The sequence below is a fragment of the Athene noctua genome, chromosome 1, assembly GCF_965140245.1.
Source record: "Athene noctua chromosome 1, bAthNoc1.hap1.1, whole genome shotgun sequence".
Lineage (NCBI taxonomy): Eukaryota > Metazoa > Chordata > Aves > Strigiformes > Strigidae > Athene > Athene noctua.
The window spans coordinates 29,054,074-29,067,346 of NC_134037.1; the positions used below are offsets into that span (position 1 = coordinate 29,054,074).

Below are 13,273 nucleotides of genomic sequence, written 5' to 3' on the forward strand. Positions count from 1 at the left end.
TAACATGGGATTTCAGAAGCAATTACAGCATATTTCAGGGTAATCTTTATAGACAATCCATGTTTCCATATAGTTTTTTTCATGAGGGACAAAATCTCCTCACTGAACAGTCTTTGGATACTGGTGGATACTGGAAGTCACTGGTGGGTGAACAGAGGGACCTTCACCTCATAAACCTCCCAAACTCCAGAGCTGTGGCCATGTAGCCTTTGCAATACCATTAACTTCAATATACTGAACTGCAAAACTGGGATTCAGAGGTGCAGTACTCTATCTCCTATTTGCTTCCATCACCAAAAATACTTCAGTAACAAAATACTGTAGCTTGCCAGTTTAGGCTTCCTGGGTCATAGCGTAGTTGTATACTCCATGCATAACTTAAGCATTAGAACTATGTTTCGCCATGAATATGAATCAGCCCTGCAAGACTGCTGTAGTCATGACAAGTGCATTGGACATTTGGCTAGCAGATGTACTAAATAAAAACCCCTGTCTCCCCTGAAGATTTACAGTAAAATAGTTTTTGCCACCTCTTGCCCACACACACATATTCATAAATACACACTTGTGATTTTTTACATGATGTTCATAAATACACAGGATAGCAGCATTAAACAGAGTATTTCAATGCAAACTGGTGTCAATAAGTCACTAACAGTTGTTTTCTTCCACATACATTTTATAGCATTTTCCCCTGTTGATGACATGTTTGTGTTATAAAAGTATTACACATTTCTAAAAATTACAGAATAGACAAATAAAGATAGCATTAAAATGCTACACTCATGAGCAACCTAGAAATTCAAAAAGAATTATTTTTGGAATTACCTTGTGATTGTCGATCAGGTTCATCACTAAATCAATGTCTCCATGTACTGGCTGATCTTCTGCTAGCTGAGGTTCGATTTTGTATAACCAGTCAATGAGAGCTTGCAGAGCATCAGTAAATTGTCCCGAAAATAAAAGGGCTTCCTCCAGTTTATTTTGTCTAGGGGAAGAAAAAAAACAAAAACAACACACATACTAATCATTCATGCACTTTACAAAAACATTTTCAGCATAAAATGATGACAACTAAGAGCTTTAAATCAGTGTTCCCTTTTTAAATAATGGGACCACCCCCAGTCCTCTTCCATACCATCAGTAATGTATGCATTTCTAGCATTTTACTACTTGGGCACTCTTAACTATCAAACAAGTTAGCCACTCTGGTTTTACTTTTACAAAACAGAAGCTAAAAGAATCCTCCTAAGCTTTTTTCTTATCTGCTGGGTAATTAGACTGGTTTTCATTTACCTTTCCACTGATTTTCCACAAATTGTATCCCACTTATCCCTTAGTTCACTCAGCATATCATCAAGTTTCAAATTGTCATCAGCCAAGGTGGTTTTCTCTTTTAGGGAGCGTCCAGTCCTATTTGTGGTATCATATACAGAATGTTTGGCGCCAAGAGATTTCTGGAATTCCTATACACAGGGAAGAAAAAGAAAACACCCATATAGCATTAACTGTTTACAGGCCACAATTAATCTTTGGCATATTATTTGCAATGGAAATTGTAAATGTTGCTGCAAGAAAATTTTAAACTTACTGCAGAATTTCTAGTCTGCTAGTGCCACAGTGCATCTGAAATTATATGAGACTTGACACTAGCAGAGTCCCTGCCTTTGGGACTCTTGGAATGTAGCTCAATGTCTACTGGAACAGCTTCTGGAAAACCCCTCCTTCAGTGAAAGCAATGAATCCTGTCCTAGCTTAATATTCCTAAATTTCAGCAAGGGGCTGCCTGGTAGTCAGAAGAATGTGAAATAACCGCTACTTTGGGAGCCATGAACTGAGCAGTCTTCCCACTACATTTTTACATACTAAGATTTCAAGCCAGTGTAGACCACCCCAAGGGCTACAGAGGTCATTTTGGTTTAGCTCAGCATGGTCAAGCTGGGAAACCTCCAACCACAAACATTTAACCCTCCTAAAACTGAAGCATGCTCTAACTGGGAAGGACTGTATGCCAAAAGTGTACAGATCCAGACACAAAGAGACAGCCAGGTGACATCCCAATACAACAATTTAGGCTGAAAGTCACGATCACAAGCAGGTTTCTGTGATCCAGGGACTTTGGAAGATGACAGTGACACAGCAAGTTCCATCTGCCTGCCAGCTCTGCCACCTCCTGCACAGAGTCTCTGGAAGCATTTCAAAGGCACAGAGAAGCACACAGAAACACAGCTCATCTGGTACTGCAGAGGAGCTAACCAACTGACAGAGTAAATAATTAAATAAAGGAACACTGCCAAAAGACAAAATCAGCCTTACACAGCAGCTTTTAAATGGCAGCAAAACTTAAGAGTGGTTTATTTCACACCTTTATGAACTGCTACCAGGAAAGCAGTTAAAAAAAAATAATCAAATCACAAGTTTGCTTTAGAAAACTCATATATAGAGAATCAAATAAATATTCTTCTTTTTTCGGTCACAAAAAATACTAGGCAAAAAGAGGTTTTGCTCAGTGTTTGCTGAAACAGATTTTCATCTGGTTCTCAGAAATGTTCAGTTTCATCACATCTATCAAGGAAATAATTACCACTTACAACTTATAGTAATTCCTCGGGGCATGTAAGGATTGCAAGGATTCCTCATGGTCACTTCCAACACATGCACAGCTGCTCACCTCCAACTGGCAAGCTGTTCCCAGCTGGTCTGCACCAGCCTGTGCCTCAGAAGCTCACAACTCTCCCACCAACTTTCCCATGTGTCCACACAGTCATGTGCTCTTTTTAGATGTGAACGTGTGTCAGGGAAAGCTTAAGTAGAATGGAGGTGTCTTAAATAGGAGGTAGGCATTGGGTTATGCCATGCAGATGGTATGACAGCTTTACCCAGGGTGATTCAAGGTTTCTGTTTTAAAACTTGCTTGGCATTTTGCACTGTACTGTCCTTACTTCAGGGTTATTTCAGGATCCGGGGGAACCGAGGATCAAAATTCATCAGAGAAAAAAAAACAAAAAACAGAGAGAGCAGCATTTGTTTTGTAATTCGGTATTTCCTTACTGTACTTTCATTTTCCTCATATAAAATAAGGAAACACCATTGGTCAAGCTAGAACTACAATCAAAGTAATTCTTAGAATGAAAATAGCCATTTTTTTTTAGAGAAGTTTCTTCAATACAAACAGTATGTCTGTGCTCCTTTTATTTGATGGATCTTATTAACTACTTAACATTATGAGCACAGTGTTACTTGATTTGTATGAAGAAACACAAGGAAATTTCTGCCGCAGAAGGATCATACAGGAACACAGAGTTAAAGGTAAACAAAGGCTTGCAGTCAATTAATTCTCTGAGAGACTACACACACTACACCCAATCTACTTTTATTTGATTTCACAGAGGTGTAACAGAGAGTAGATTTTGGTTTAAACTGCCAGGAGCAGACAGGTAAAATGCACGGAATCTAAGTAATTAACTATCTAGCTTTATTCTAAGCAAAATGGGAACATACAGATAAAGTTAGACAGGTTCATATAAATGTACTGTAAGGAACATTCAGAGGAACATACAGCATTAGCAGAGGAATGGATTGGGTGACCTAGTAAGGGTTTTTCCATTCCGGACTTCTAAAACTGAGGAAAAATTGCTGATAAACAGACCATGAATAACCCCCGAAAGTCCCTGGCAAAACACTAGATATGAGAGAGAGAGAAAACATTATCTTGGCTTTTCTCTTTCAGGGCTTTTTTTTTTTTGGCAGTAACAACTGGCAAAGAGTGAGTCCAAATTATTGCTTACAGCACACACACAGAGCACACATTCAGTTCAGATAGCAAAATCGTTAACTAAATAGAGCAAGGAAACCTTCAAGGCTGGACAGAAAAGACAAAGGCAGACACAGGGGGTATATGTGGGAGTGGAAGGAAAAGACTCAAAATACAAGGAAGGACATTGCAGCATTGGGAGGTTTGACAGCTCATTAAAAAAAAATTGAGTTGATTTCTTGGGGGGGTTGTTTGAAGTTTAAAGTCACAAAGTTCACAGAACTCCCTCTCCCACAGACATTCATCTTTTTCCTCCAAATCACCAGTTTCAAACCTAATGTCTCTATGCCATATTCCATCCCATTCCTTAAGGAGAAGTGAGATTCAAGAAACTCAAGTAGCTATGCTCTGCAGGCATTTTATACAAAAAGAAGCTGGAGAAGAGATATCATTGAGAGAACTGACAAGTCTGCCAAAACATGTGAGGAAGCTTGGGCTCATAAAATGTACTTCTGTAGGTATAAAGAACAAGTGGGATTATCAAGTTTAACACTTCAGAAGAGGGGATGAGAAGTAGAGAGTCAAACATCAGGACCTGAAAGGATCTCAAAGCAGAGTCACAATGTGTTGATCATACTTGTGAGGAGTTTGAACTTTATATAAGAAAAGAGAGGAGTGGAAGGATTAAAAGATTGATAGAGTCAAGATAGTCTTTCTTGTCTTCTCTAACAGAAAGAATTTTTTCCCTAAATTCCCATTGCTGACGTGAAATTCTGGCAACAGCAGCAACCTCAGAACAAACTGAAATTGCAGAGTTAGCGTAACAATGTTAATGTAGGTTTTATCTAAAAGTTTTTAACAGCAAACATAGGTAAAAATATTTTTGCTTGACTATCAGCCAACTTTACCACATTAAAGGAGAATATTTTCCTGGTTGATAAACAATACTTAAATCAGCATGTAAGCTGAGAAATGATAAAAATATAAAGCAGACGTATGCAGTAACCAATCATTAGTATACATGGCAAAACTTGTCAGAGGTAAAAACAATCATCAGCAGCTACACAGAGGAAAAAATTAGATATGCAAACCCTTGGGGATATTGTGAAGAATGAAAAAATAGGAGTAAATGTAGAACAATAAAACTGACATGAAAAGTAGAAGTAAATGTATGTCAAAATGTAGAAAAATGAATGCTCTTTCAATACTCTGTCTCTGATGAAACTGCTCCAAGATAAATCTTGAGACAGCCTATCTCTGAAGATTCTGCTACTCATCCACTTCATCTTCAGTAATACATTATTCTAGGCTCTTTACAAAAGTGAAAATGAACTAAAGACTTCTTCCCATCTTTCCTTTTGCTCTGTGTCTGATGGAACTACAAAGCTCTTATATTATTGTTATTTGTTTGAAAAGCGAGGTCAATCAGGGAGATTTTTACATTTTCACCTACAGCAGCTGGGTTTGTGGAAAGCTGGTCCTGGAATTATGAATACCATGAAGAGAAATAACCTTTGTTACTAATGGTGACATTGTGCTTTCTAGAGGATTTCATTAATATTTCCACTTGAAATAAAAAGCAATAAAAATAGAAATTATTTTTCAGTTTTGAGGTGGTCTTGTTGTATTAAAAAATCCCAACCCAAATAACTGGATGGTAAATTTGTGGTTTAAGTACTGAAAAAAGCCTGTAATAAAACCTCTTCAGATATTCCTGTTCTGAGATAGTATTACTTTGTTTTTTAAAGTTTCCATGGTGCTGTATCATTATGTCTTTCCTCTTCATAGTTAACCATTCCCCCACAGCTCAAGTACTGTGAAAAGTTTTTTGTCATTCCCCCACCCATAACACACCACTATTTAATTTGATGCTAATAAGCACTCTGTTATAGTGAGGCCACAAATCTACTTCCTTTGCTGACTGAACAGTACAAAGCTGATAGACTTACCTGCATCTCACTGGACACTTTGCATTTGATCACTCATGACTCACCTTATGCTGTGCAAGCTGCATCTTTATTTTGTCAGGGTCATTTGCAATTTCAAGATCTGAATCCAAAGATTTCTCTGACTCATCCAGCCATTCCATAAGTTTGTGCCAGGCTTCATGGAACTGCAGGAAAGTGAGATTTGCATGGATTTTAAAATTCACTTGTTCATAAAGTAGCCTGAAAACCTTAAACCCCAAGCAATTCTCTGCAGGTCAGACAAGTACTCTGCAGACTTCAGAGAGATTTGGTGTGCTTTTTCTCCCTGGTCTCTCAAATAGGACTTAAGACTCCCTTCTCCCAGGCGAATTAGAAACCTTTTATGTACATGATCTCCACACACAGTATGTACCTTTCAGAGACATATTAGTAACTTCTGTTGATGTGTTGGTCATTTAGATACCTACATTTTTAGTAATGAATAGTAAATACCGCAAGAATGGGGCTTAGGTGTTGCCTATATAGGACAACGGCAGTAAACCACTGAGGAAAACTCCTGTCTGGATGACTGCCCAAGATTTTTCCTGGGATGCTCATAAATGCTCTCATTGTATCAAATGGTATCTTGACAGTCAAAGAACGGATTCTTGATCTTCCTTCCTGTCTCAACAAAGAGAGTTCTTCAGGGAAGGAAGCAGGGAAAGACCAAAGAGTCAACCAGCTTTCAAAAAGTGGCATCCCTTTGGGATTCAATTTTTCCAAGTTGGTCGTTTGTCTCTCTGCATCTCTTTTGAAAATTCTTCTTGCCTGTACTGCCTAGACACGAAAGCACAAGAAACTAGTTCAGAACCCTCTCAAGGTTCCTGGACCCTGCTGTTCAGGGCTGTGGATCAGGACTTGACAGCAGTACTCTTCAGCCATTACCTGCTCTGCATAGAGAGCTGTGGTCCTAAATCAGTAACTTATTGTATTTAGTTCTGTAAATGGACATAAAGTTCATCTCATTGCAGAACTGCTGTGTCTGTGAACACACACGAGAAACTGCTGGAAAAGAAGTAACATTTCATTGGCTTATGGGCTAATTTACTGCTCAGAGAAGTTCTTCCTCTAAGAGCTGAGTGACAGTAGCAGTAAACATGGGAATGTGATTTGGCTGTGAAAGTGACCAGATCTTGAATGTCAAATTCACTTGAGTAAACAGAAGCTAGAACTTCCTATTGACATTTAAACATATTACATTCCTCTCGCACATTTTGCATCTTATCATTTATGTTCCTCAGTGAGGAACATGACTCTAAGGAAAAAAAAAAAAAAAGAATGCTCCCTGGTGAGGAAAACTGAAAAAACTTTCCAGGTTTTTAAGGAAATAAATGGAGATATCTTACCATACAGAAAATACTGGACTAGTAACTAATGTAAGAGATTGAGGAAGCGATAAGTATTAATCAGGGCACAATATAAACCCTAAGAAGACAATACTAAGGAATACTCTCACAGATTAATGAAAGGGGATCTTCACATTCTTTAAAATATAAGGGGCTGATTGTAAGACTTCTTTTTGAGGACAGATGGCACTAATACACATCTGGGAGCGATACTGTAACTTTCTTCATTCAGACAATCCAGTATGGCAGACAGAAGTCACTGCTTAGGTTGAAATTGATGCTTTCACCTCACAAATGAAGTGCTCTATGATCAAATCACAGAAATTGCCCCACTAATTCAACAGTATCTGTTACACTAAATCCAGACTTACTTGAAAGTGCTTTAAAGCACCGTATTCTTCAAGAGTCTGGATGTAATTACAGCTAAGTCCAAAGAATTGTACAACAGCTGTTGTCCGATTACCTGTTTGGCTCTTTTCCTTGCATCATCCAAAGCTCTTCCCCTTTCAACTAAGCGTTGAACTACTTTTTCCCATCGACTCTGTACACTAATCAGCAGATTCTTAATAAGGACAACATCCTGTTTCTGGCTGAAATATTTCAAATGGGTTCCAGTTTTGTCCAGCTCTATGATCTGATCTCGATGAGAATTCACTTCTGTAGCAAAAACCTTGGAAAAAAGGGAGAAAATTACTCTCAATACCATGCTGCTCAAGCACTGGGTAATCACTGAAAAAAATGCAGTCTGATAAAGAATGATGTAGCGAGAAAGACTATAAAATGCAATTCTGAAACAAATTAAATATTTCTCAAGTGCCAGTGTTACAGGGTTCATTTGGACACTTAAACTATCTCCACGGAGTGGGAGAAAAACATTATACATCTGTTTCTTTACATACCTTGTGTTCATCAATTTGAAACAAGACAGTGTCCAAGATAAGACTTGGCCGAGAAGCTGCAGTTAGAGTTTGCTCAGCCTGAGTAAGCCAATTGATGAAATCTTGAAGTGAGTTGTGGAACTCCATTGCTAAATTGAGGGCTTCTTCCAGTTTGGTCTGTAAAGATAGGTCATACTTTAACAGCAGTAAATTATTTTAGTTCATCATTTTGGAGTAAACCAGTTTAGTTTAGCATTTTAAAACATCTTTCCAACTCAAAGTTTCTGAGTTTTAAAATAACAGCCTACATTTGAGCACATTAAAGGAAATGGATAGAAGAGTAACAGTAAAAGTATATATGATAGGTGAGTAGAAAATACAGCAAGATTAAATTGTCCACATTAGGACATTACATCTTCTACTAATTAATCCTAATGGGATGTATGGTTTTATCAATTTTTATACAAAACCAGTAGAATCTCAGAAATCTACGGTGCCAGGGCACTTGGAAGAGCCTGAAAGAGGTAATCCAATTTATTCTCTTGCACTAAACAAAGAACAAGTTTGCCTAGACCGCTTCTTTTTAATAAAACCCAGTTGTCATTTTGGTTGTCTTGAACCAAGAGTAATTTTGGATACAAAATTTCTGTTGATCATGAGACAGCAGTCAGATTTTCAAACAATCACACTGCTGGCCCAACTGAGCACTCCAACCTTGCCGCTTCCTGCAAGAAGGTGCTCATGTTGGGTATTAGTTAGTCTGATATTCTTACATTATACAGTTACCTTAAGAGGCACCAGCATTCTCACTTTAAAATGTAACAAAGTTGTGAGTTAAATATTTGTGGTTTTTACACATTAGGGCTGTACAGAGTTCCTCTGTTTGTAATTATTGATATTCTTCATGGTTTGATTAAAGTAGAGCAAATGGACTATACTTTGTGATGGAATGAAAGCAAAATGAAACTAATAATAAGAAAACATATGTTGCCTATCAGTGAAATCATGCTATTGATCTACGTTAGAACAGAAGGTAGTCACTTGAAGTAAGTGGCATAAGGCCAAGTGTTTGGGAATTCTAAGCAAAAAAATGGATAAAAGCTAGGAAAATTAGCCGCCCACCCACCCCCTGCCCAGTTATGGATAATCCATTTCTTGAATCTCATTTTTTCCCCAGTACTTTCTAAATGTACAAATAAATTCTGCACAAATGTCTCTACAATTAACTTTAAATCTAAAAGATCAAGCATGAATGTATGCATAAAAGGACCAAACATTAACATCCTTAAATACATGATTTATGTTTCTATTTTTATGTAAAAACACATACTTTTCTTTCACTGAGCTTTGTTTGTACTGATTCCCATTTTTCTTTTAAGTTATTTATGTCCTGCTCAACATTTGTTTCAGTAGACTCTGGGCATCTTGCAAGCATCTGCTGGCCTTTCTGCATTAGACACTTATATGTCTCTTCTTTGGCTTCAAAGGCAGCACAAAGTTCCTAAATAAAGAAAGCACCAAAAAATAAGTCAGGTAGAAATTCAATACTCTTTAAAATGCTACTATAATATTTATTTCTCTCCCAACATTTAGCAGGTATGATTAAGACTAATAAAGGAAACACATGTAATTCATAAAAAGCCAAATGAGCAAAGAAAGGACCCAGTTATTCAGGAAATGAGAACTTGTATTGTCTGTCAGATGTTTTCTCTGAGAACCACAGCTTGGCAAAGAAAGTACTATGCATTTATTGCACAAGATTTGCTACAACTTGGTTGGTTTAAAGACCCTCTGTAGCTGAAACAAAAAGTGTCAGCACTACACAGTGAGCTGAAAGCCCAGACGTATCCAATACACCTTCAGAAGTGGGTGGGACAACTTGGGAGGGCTGCCTTATTGCACATCACCTCTTTTGTGTTGTCTGTATCTTCCTTCATTTGCCAGGTAAGAGCACTGAAGACATTTTACACATACAAAGAAAGCTGGAAGAATAAACAGTAACAACTGCTTTATCTATTAACTATTGTACTAACTATTGTCTTTTAACCACGTCAGAGATGAGGTGGCAAGAGCTCCCATGCATCCCTGACTTCAAAAGGGTTTAAAATTTGTAACAGACCATTCAAAATGTACCAATGGAATTGCTGCAGATTCCCAAATGAGGAACATCTTCCAAGAGATGAGCACTAAGTAGCTTGCAAACAGGAGGAAAAGAACTTTTTCCTCCAATTCCCAGGACAAGGGCCCAAACCAAACATTTTCTCTGGGTTAAGAGATACTGTAGATGGGATTGTACCTCACCACAGAGGAGGGCAAAGCAGGAAGCAGGTTCAACCATGAGCTAAGATTTTAACAGGGCAGAAAACTTCCTTGCTTTCTTGCTGAGGACTATGAAAAGTGGTGTCACCTAGCCTGCTTCCTCCTATCTTCCCAACTTTCCTACACTATTTCTGGTTTCTGTAACTCGTCAGAGCATCTTATTTTCCTGCAGCACAAGAACTCTCTAGAGATAAACATAGAGAGTGCAGAATAGGTCAGACACAGCAAGGCAGGAGCGACCCCAAACACTGGGGTTGGGCTCAGTCTAAGACAAGAGCTCACCAGAGTGGTTAATTCTGCAGTACAGTCACATTCTTAATAGGGCAGGAGCAATTAAAATAATTTTAAAAGAGGAACTGAGAGAAATTATTGTTTTAATAAAAGGAGAGGGATGTTCTGAGCAGCACTGAGACAGCCAAGGAGGCCTCTTTTTAAGCCCCTTTCCTGCTGGTGTGTCCTGTAATTTCTCTTTGTCTCTGTGGTTTTCCTGGACCTGCCTTAGTGGGAAATGCTGCCCAGTCTCAACTCCATTTGTGAACTGATTATGGTTTTTATTTCTATCTGTAGAAACAAACCTTACACTCAAGAAGATGGTTCATAAAATTGTTTCCAATCAGAAACAAATCAAAATACAGTGCAAAACTTTCTTCTGCAGTTTCACATCCCCAAATCACCATGGTTTCTGTCACTTAGGGGCAAGTTTGAATTTGAAACTTATGATAAATAGTACTCAAAATGACAAGTGACCTCAACGTTTCAGAGAATTTACACATATCTGCACAGATTCAATGAGGTTTAACTAAACTATAATCAAGTCCTATTTTTTTAAGGGTTATATACATTAAAGGATAACAAGTCAATGTCTGCAATTACATGAAGGCCCACAGCATAGTAACAATCTGTTGAAATGTACCTGTACAGTTCGGAAACAACTGTACATATAGAGTACATATTACTGGGAACATATTCACATTTGTTCCAACTGTAATACTACATTCAGTTTAAAGATTCTTTAATCAATCTGTAAGTGCAAGTACAGAAAATGGCTTGTTGATTTGTGAAGTGTAAGAAATGTACCAAAGAAAACCCTGAAATTTTCCAGGGAAATTTTTTTGGTCTTGATTTGACTCTAAGTCCAGGAAGAAAAATGGAAAAAGATCCACTGACTCCCATGAAATTGTGATTATGCTCCACTCTCACAGCATTGGGGAGGGGAAGGGGAGGAGGAGTTCAAGGACAGTTCAGTAAATATTACTCTTACATCTGAGTCAGGAGGTCAGGAGTTCAGATCACTGGGTCTGAGGTTATACCCTGGCCTAACAGCACAGCACGATTTTATATAAACGGAGCACTATGAACCACCTTCCTTTGAGGTAAGAGATCAAGTTTAAGTGACTTTTTTTTAAACTCTATGCTTCTACAGGGGTAGAGAAATCCATAGAATGTTTCTTAAAGAGAAAGGAAGGGAATAATTCAGACATCCTGATCAGCTTGCCACTTCAAATTAAAGCAGTCTCTCTACAGGAGCCAGTAGTCCTTATTACATCTGTGCTAATGATGATTTTAATGTCATCTTATATATAAAGGTAAAGAATAAAGGATCGAGTTTCTTAATTTAAGGTCCAATGAATATAGATCACTTTTAGATTTGCCTTCATATCAGAAAAAGCCTAAGTGAAGATATGGGAACAGAAGGGAAAGAAGAATAAGAATCACTGAAAAATTTGTAAATATTTTCTGAGAATAAGGATGCAAGAGTTCTTTTCTGTCTCAACACTATTAATGGTTCAGTTTTGGGCATCTCCCAAATGACTACTTTTCCTACATTGAAAACAACAGTGGTGTTTTGAAGGCTGTTAAATTTTTTTAAGATACTGTACAGACACTGAGATATATAGAACATGCTCTGTATTTATCATAAAAGTTCTTGAAAGATAGTCCTGAAATGCAGTTTGCAAAGCATTCTAATACTGATACTTACCATATGGGTATTAAGCTGCTCTCTTGCCGTTTCTGGTAAGCCTCCAACAGGTTTTGATGCCAACAGTTGACGTTCAGTGTCTGTCAGCCATTGCTGCATATCTTCAACTTCACCATGGAAACCTTGGGCCTAAATTACACCATATCATTTTAGAGCTTGCTTAAATGTTCTCCATTCTAATACCAGCTCAGATGCAGAAGTACACTGGCAACAGATTTAATCAAATATTTACAGTAATCAATGGAAATTAAGGAAAAAAAATGAACCAAACCAAAATTTAAACTAGCTCAATCCAACCTAAATGATAAAAACAATTTCCATTTCCATGAAATCTTGAAAGCAGGCTAAAGAGCAACTGTGAGATCAATGTTTTCTCCGAGTAATATACCTATACAGAAATTTTACTCTTTAAAAATATGTAGGCCAAAAGTTGAAGTCCTGATTCAGCACTATAAAACACAGTGGTTCACTAGAAGATACAGCCAGATACAAACTTTCTCGAAATTCAGGTATGTCTGCATTCTGGTTTTGATTTAGGCCAACTTCTAATACACATATCTCTGTATTTCATGTAAAAAGACACTTCTGTTGAGTTATCTCTTTATTTGATCATTTCCTGTTCACCTGGATCAAGGCACTGTCCAGCTGCTGTTTCCTTTGTTCTGTTTTTTCCAACACATTTTGCCAGCGCTGATTCAGAAGTTCCAACTTGCTCCGTAAATTACTTGCTTCTTCAACAGCACTCGATTCAATCAGGTCATTTCCTGCTTTCTTAACTGCTTCCACTGTAGACTGATGAGCTAAAACATCATTTTGTAGCACCTACAATTGTAATACAGCATGTATGACTGGCCATGTTGGGAAGTTATTGAATGAAGGCAATTACAGTACTGAGTTAATTCTAATCCAGTAAAAAGGCAATAGTTTAACATCAGCACAGGTATTAGCAATTAAAGCTAATAACTAAGGTCTCCTCAATCAAAAGCAGTGACCATGCTGCCAAAATGCTACATTTTATATCTTGGAAA

General features: G+C 37.7%; 1 protein-coding gene across 8 annotated transcripts in view; it reads right to left on the reverse strand.

Moving 5' to 3' along the window:
• The window catches only part of DST (dystonin), a 310,970-nt gene that overhangs the window by 24,799 nt on the left and 272,898 nt on the right, over window positions 1-13,273 (reverse strand). For all 8 annotated transcript variants that reach the window (XM_074895774.1, XM_074895777.1, XM_074895776.1 and 5 more), the window contains 8 exons: window positions 12,870-13,067; window positions 12,246-12,374; window positions 9,276-9,446; window positions 7,967-8,122; window positions 7,531-7,737; window positions 5,748-5,867; window positions 1,297-1,466; window positions 829-988 (listed from right to left, as the gene is read on the reverse strand). In XM_074895774.1, coding sequence (XP_074751875.1) covers window positions 829-988; window positions 1,297-1,466; window positions 5,748-5,867; window positions 7,531-7,737; window positions 7,967-8,122; window positions 9,276-9,446; window positions 12,246-12,374; window positions 12,870-13,067 — 1,311 coding nt within the window. The remainder of the gene's footprint in view (window positions 1-828; window positions 989-1,296; window positions 1,467-5,747; window positions 5,868-7,530; window positions 7,738-7,966; window positions 8,123-9,275; window positions 9,447-12,245; window positions 12,375-12,869; window positions 13,068-13,273) is intronic.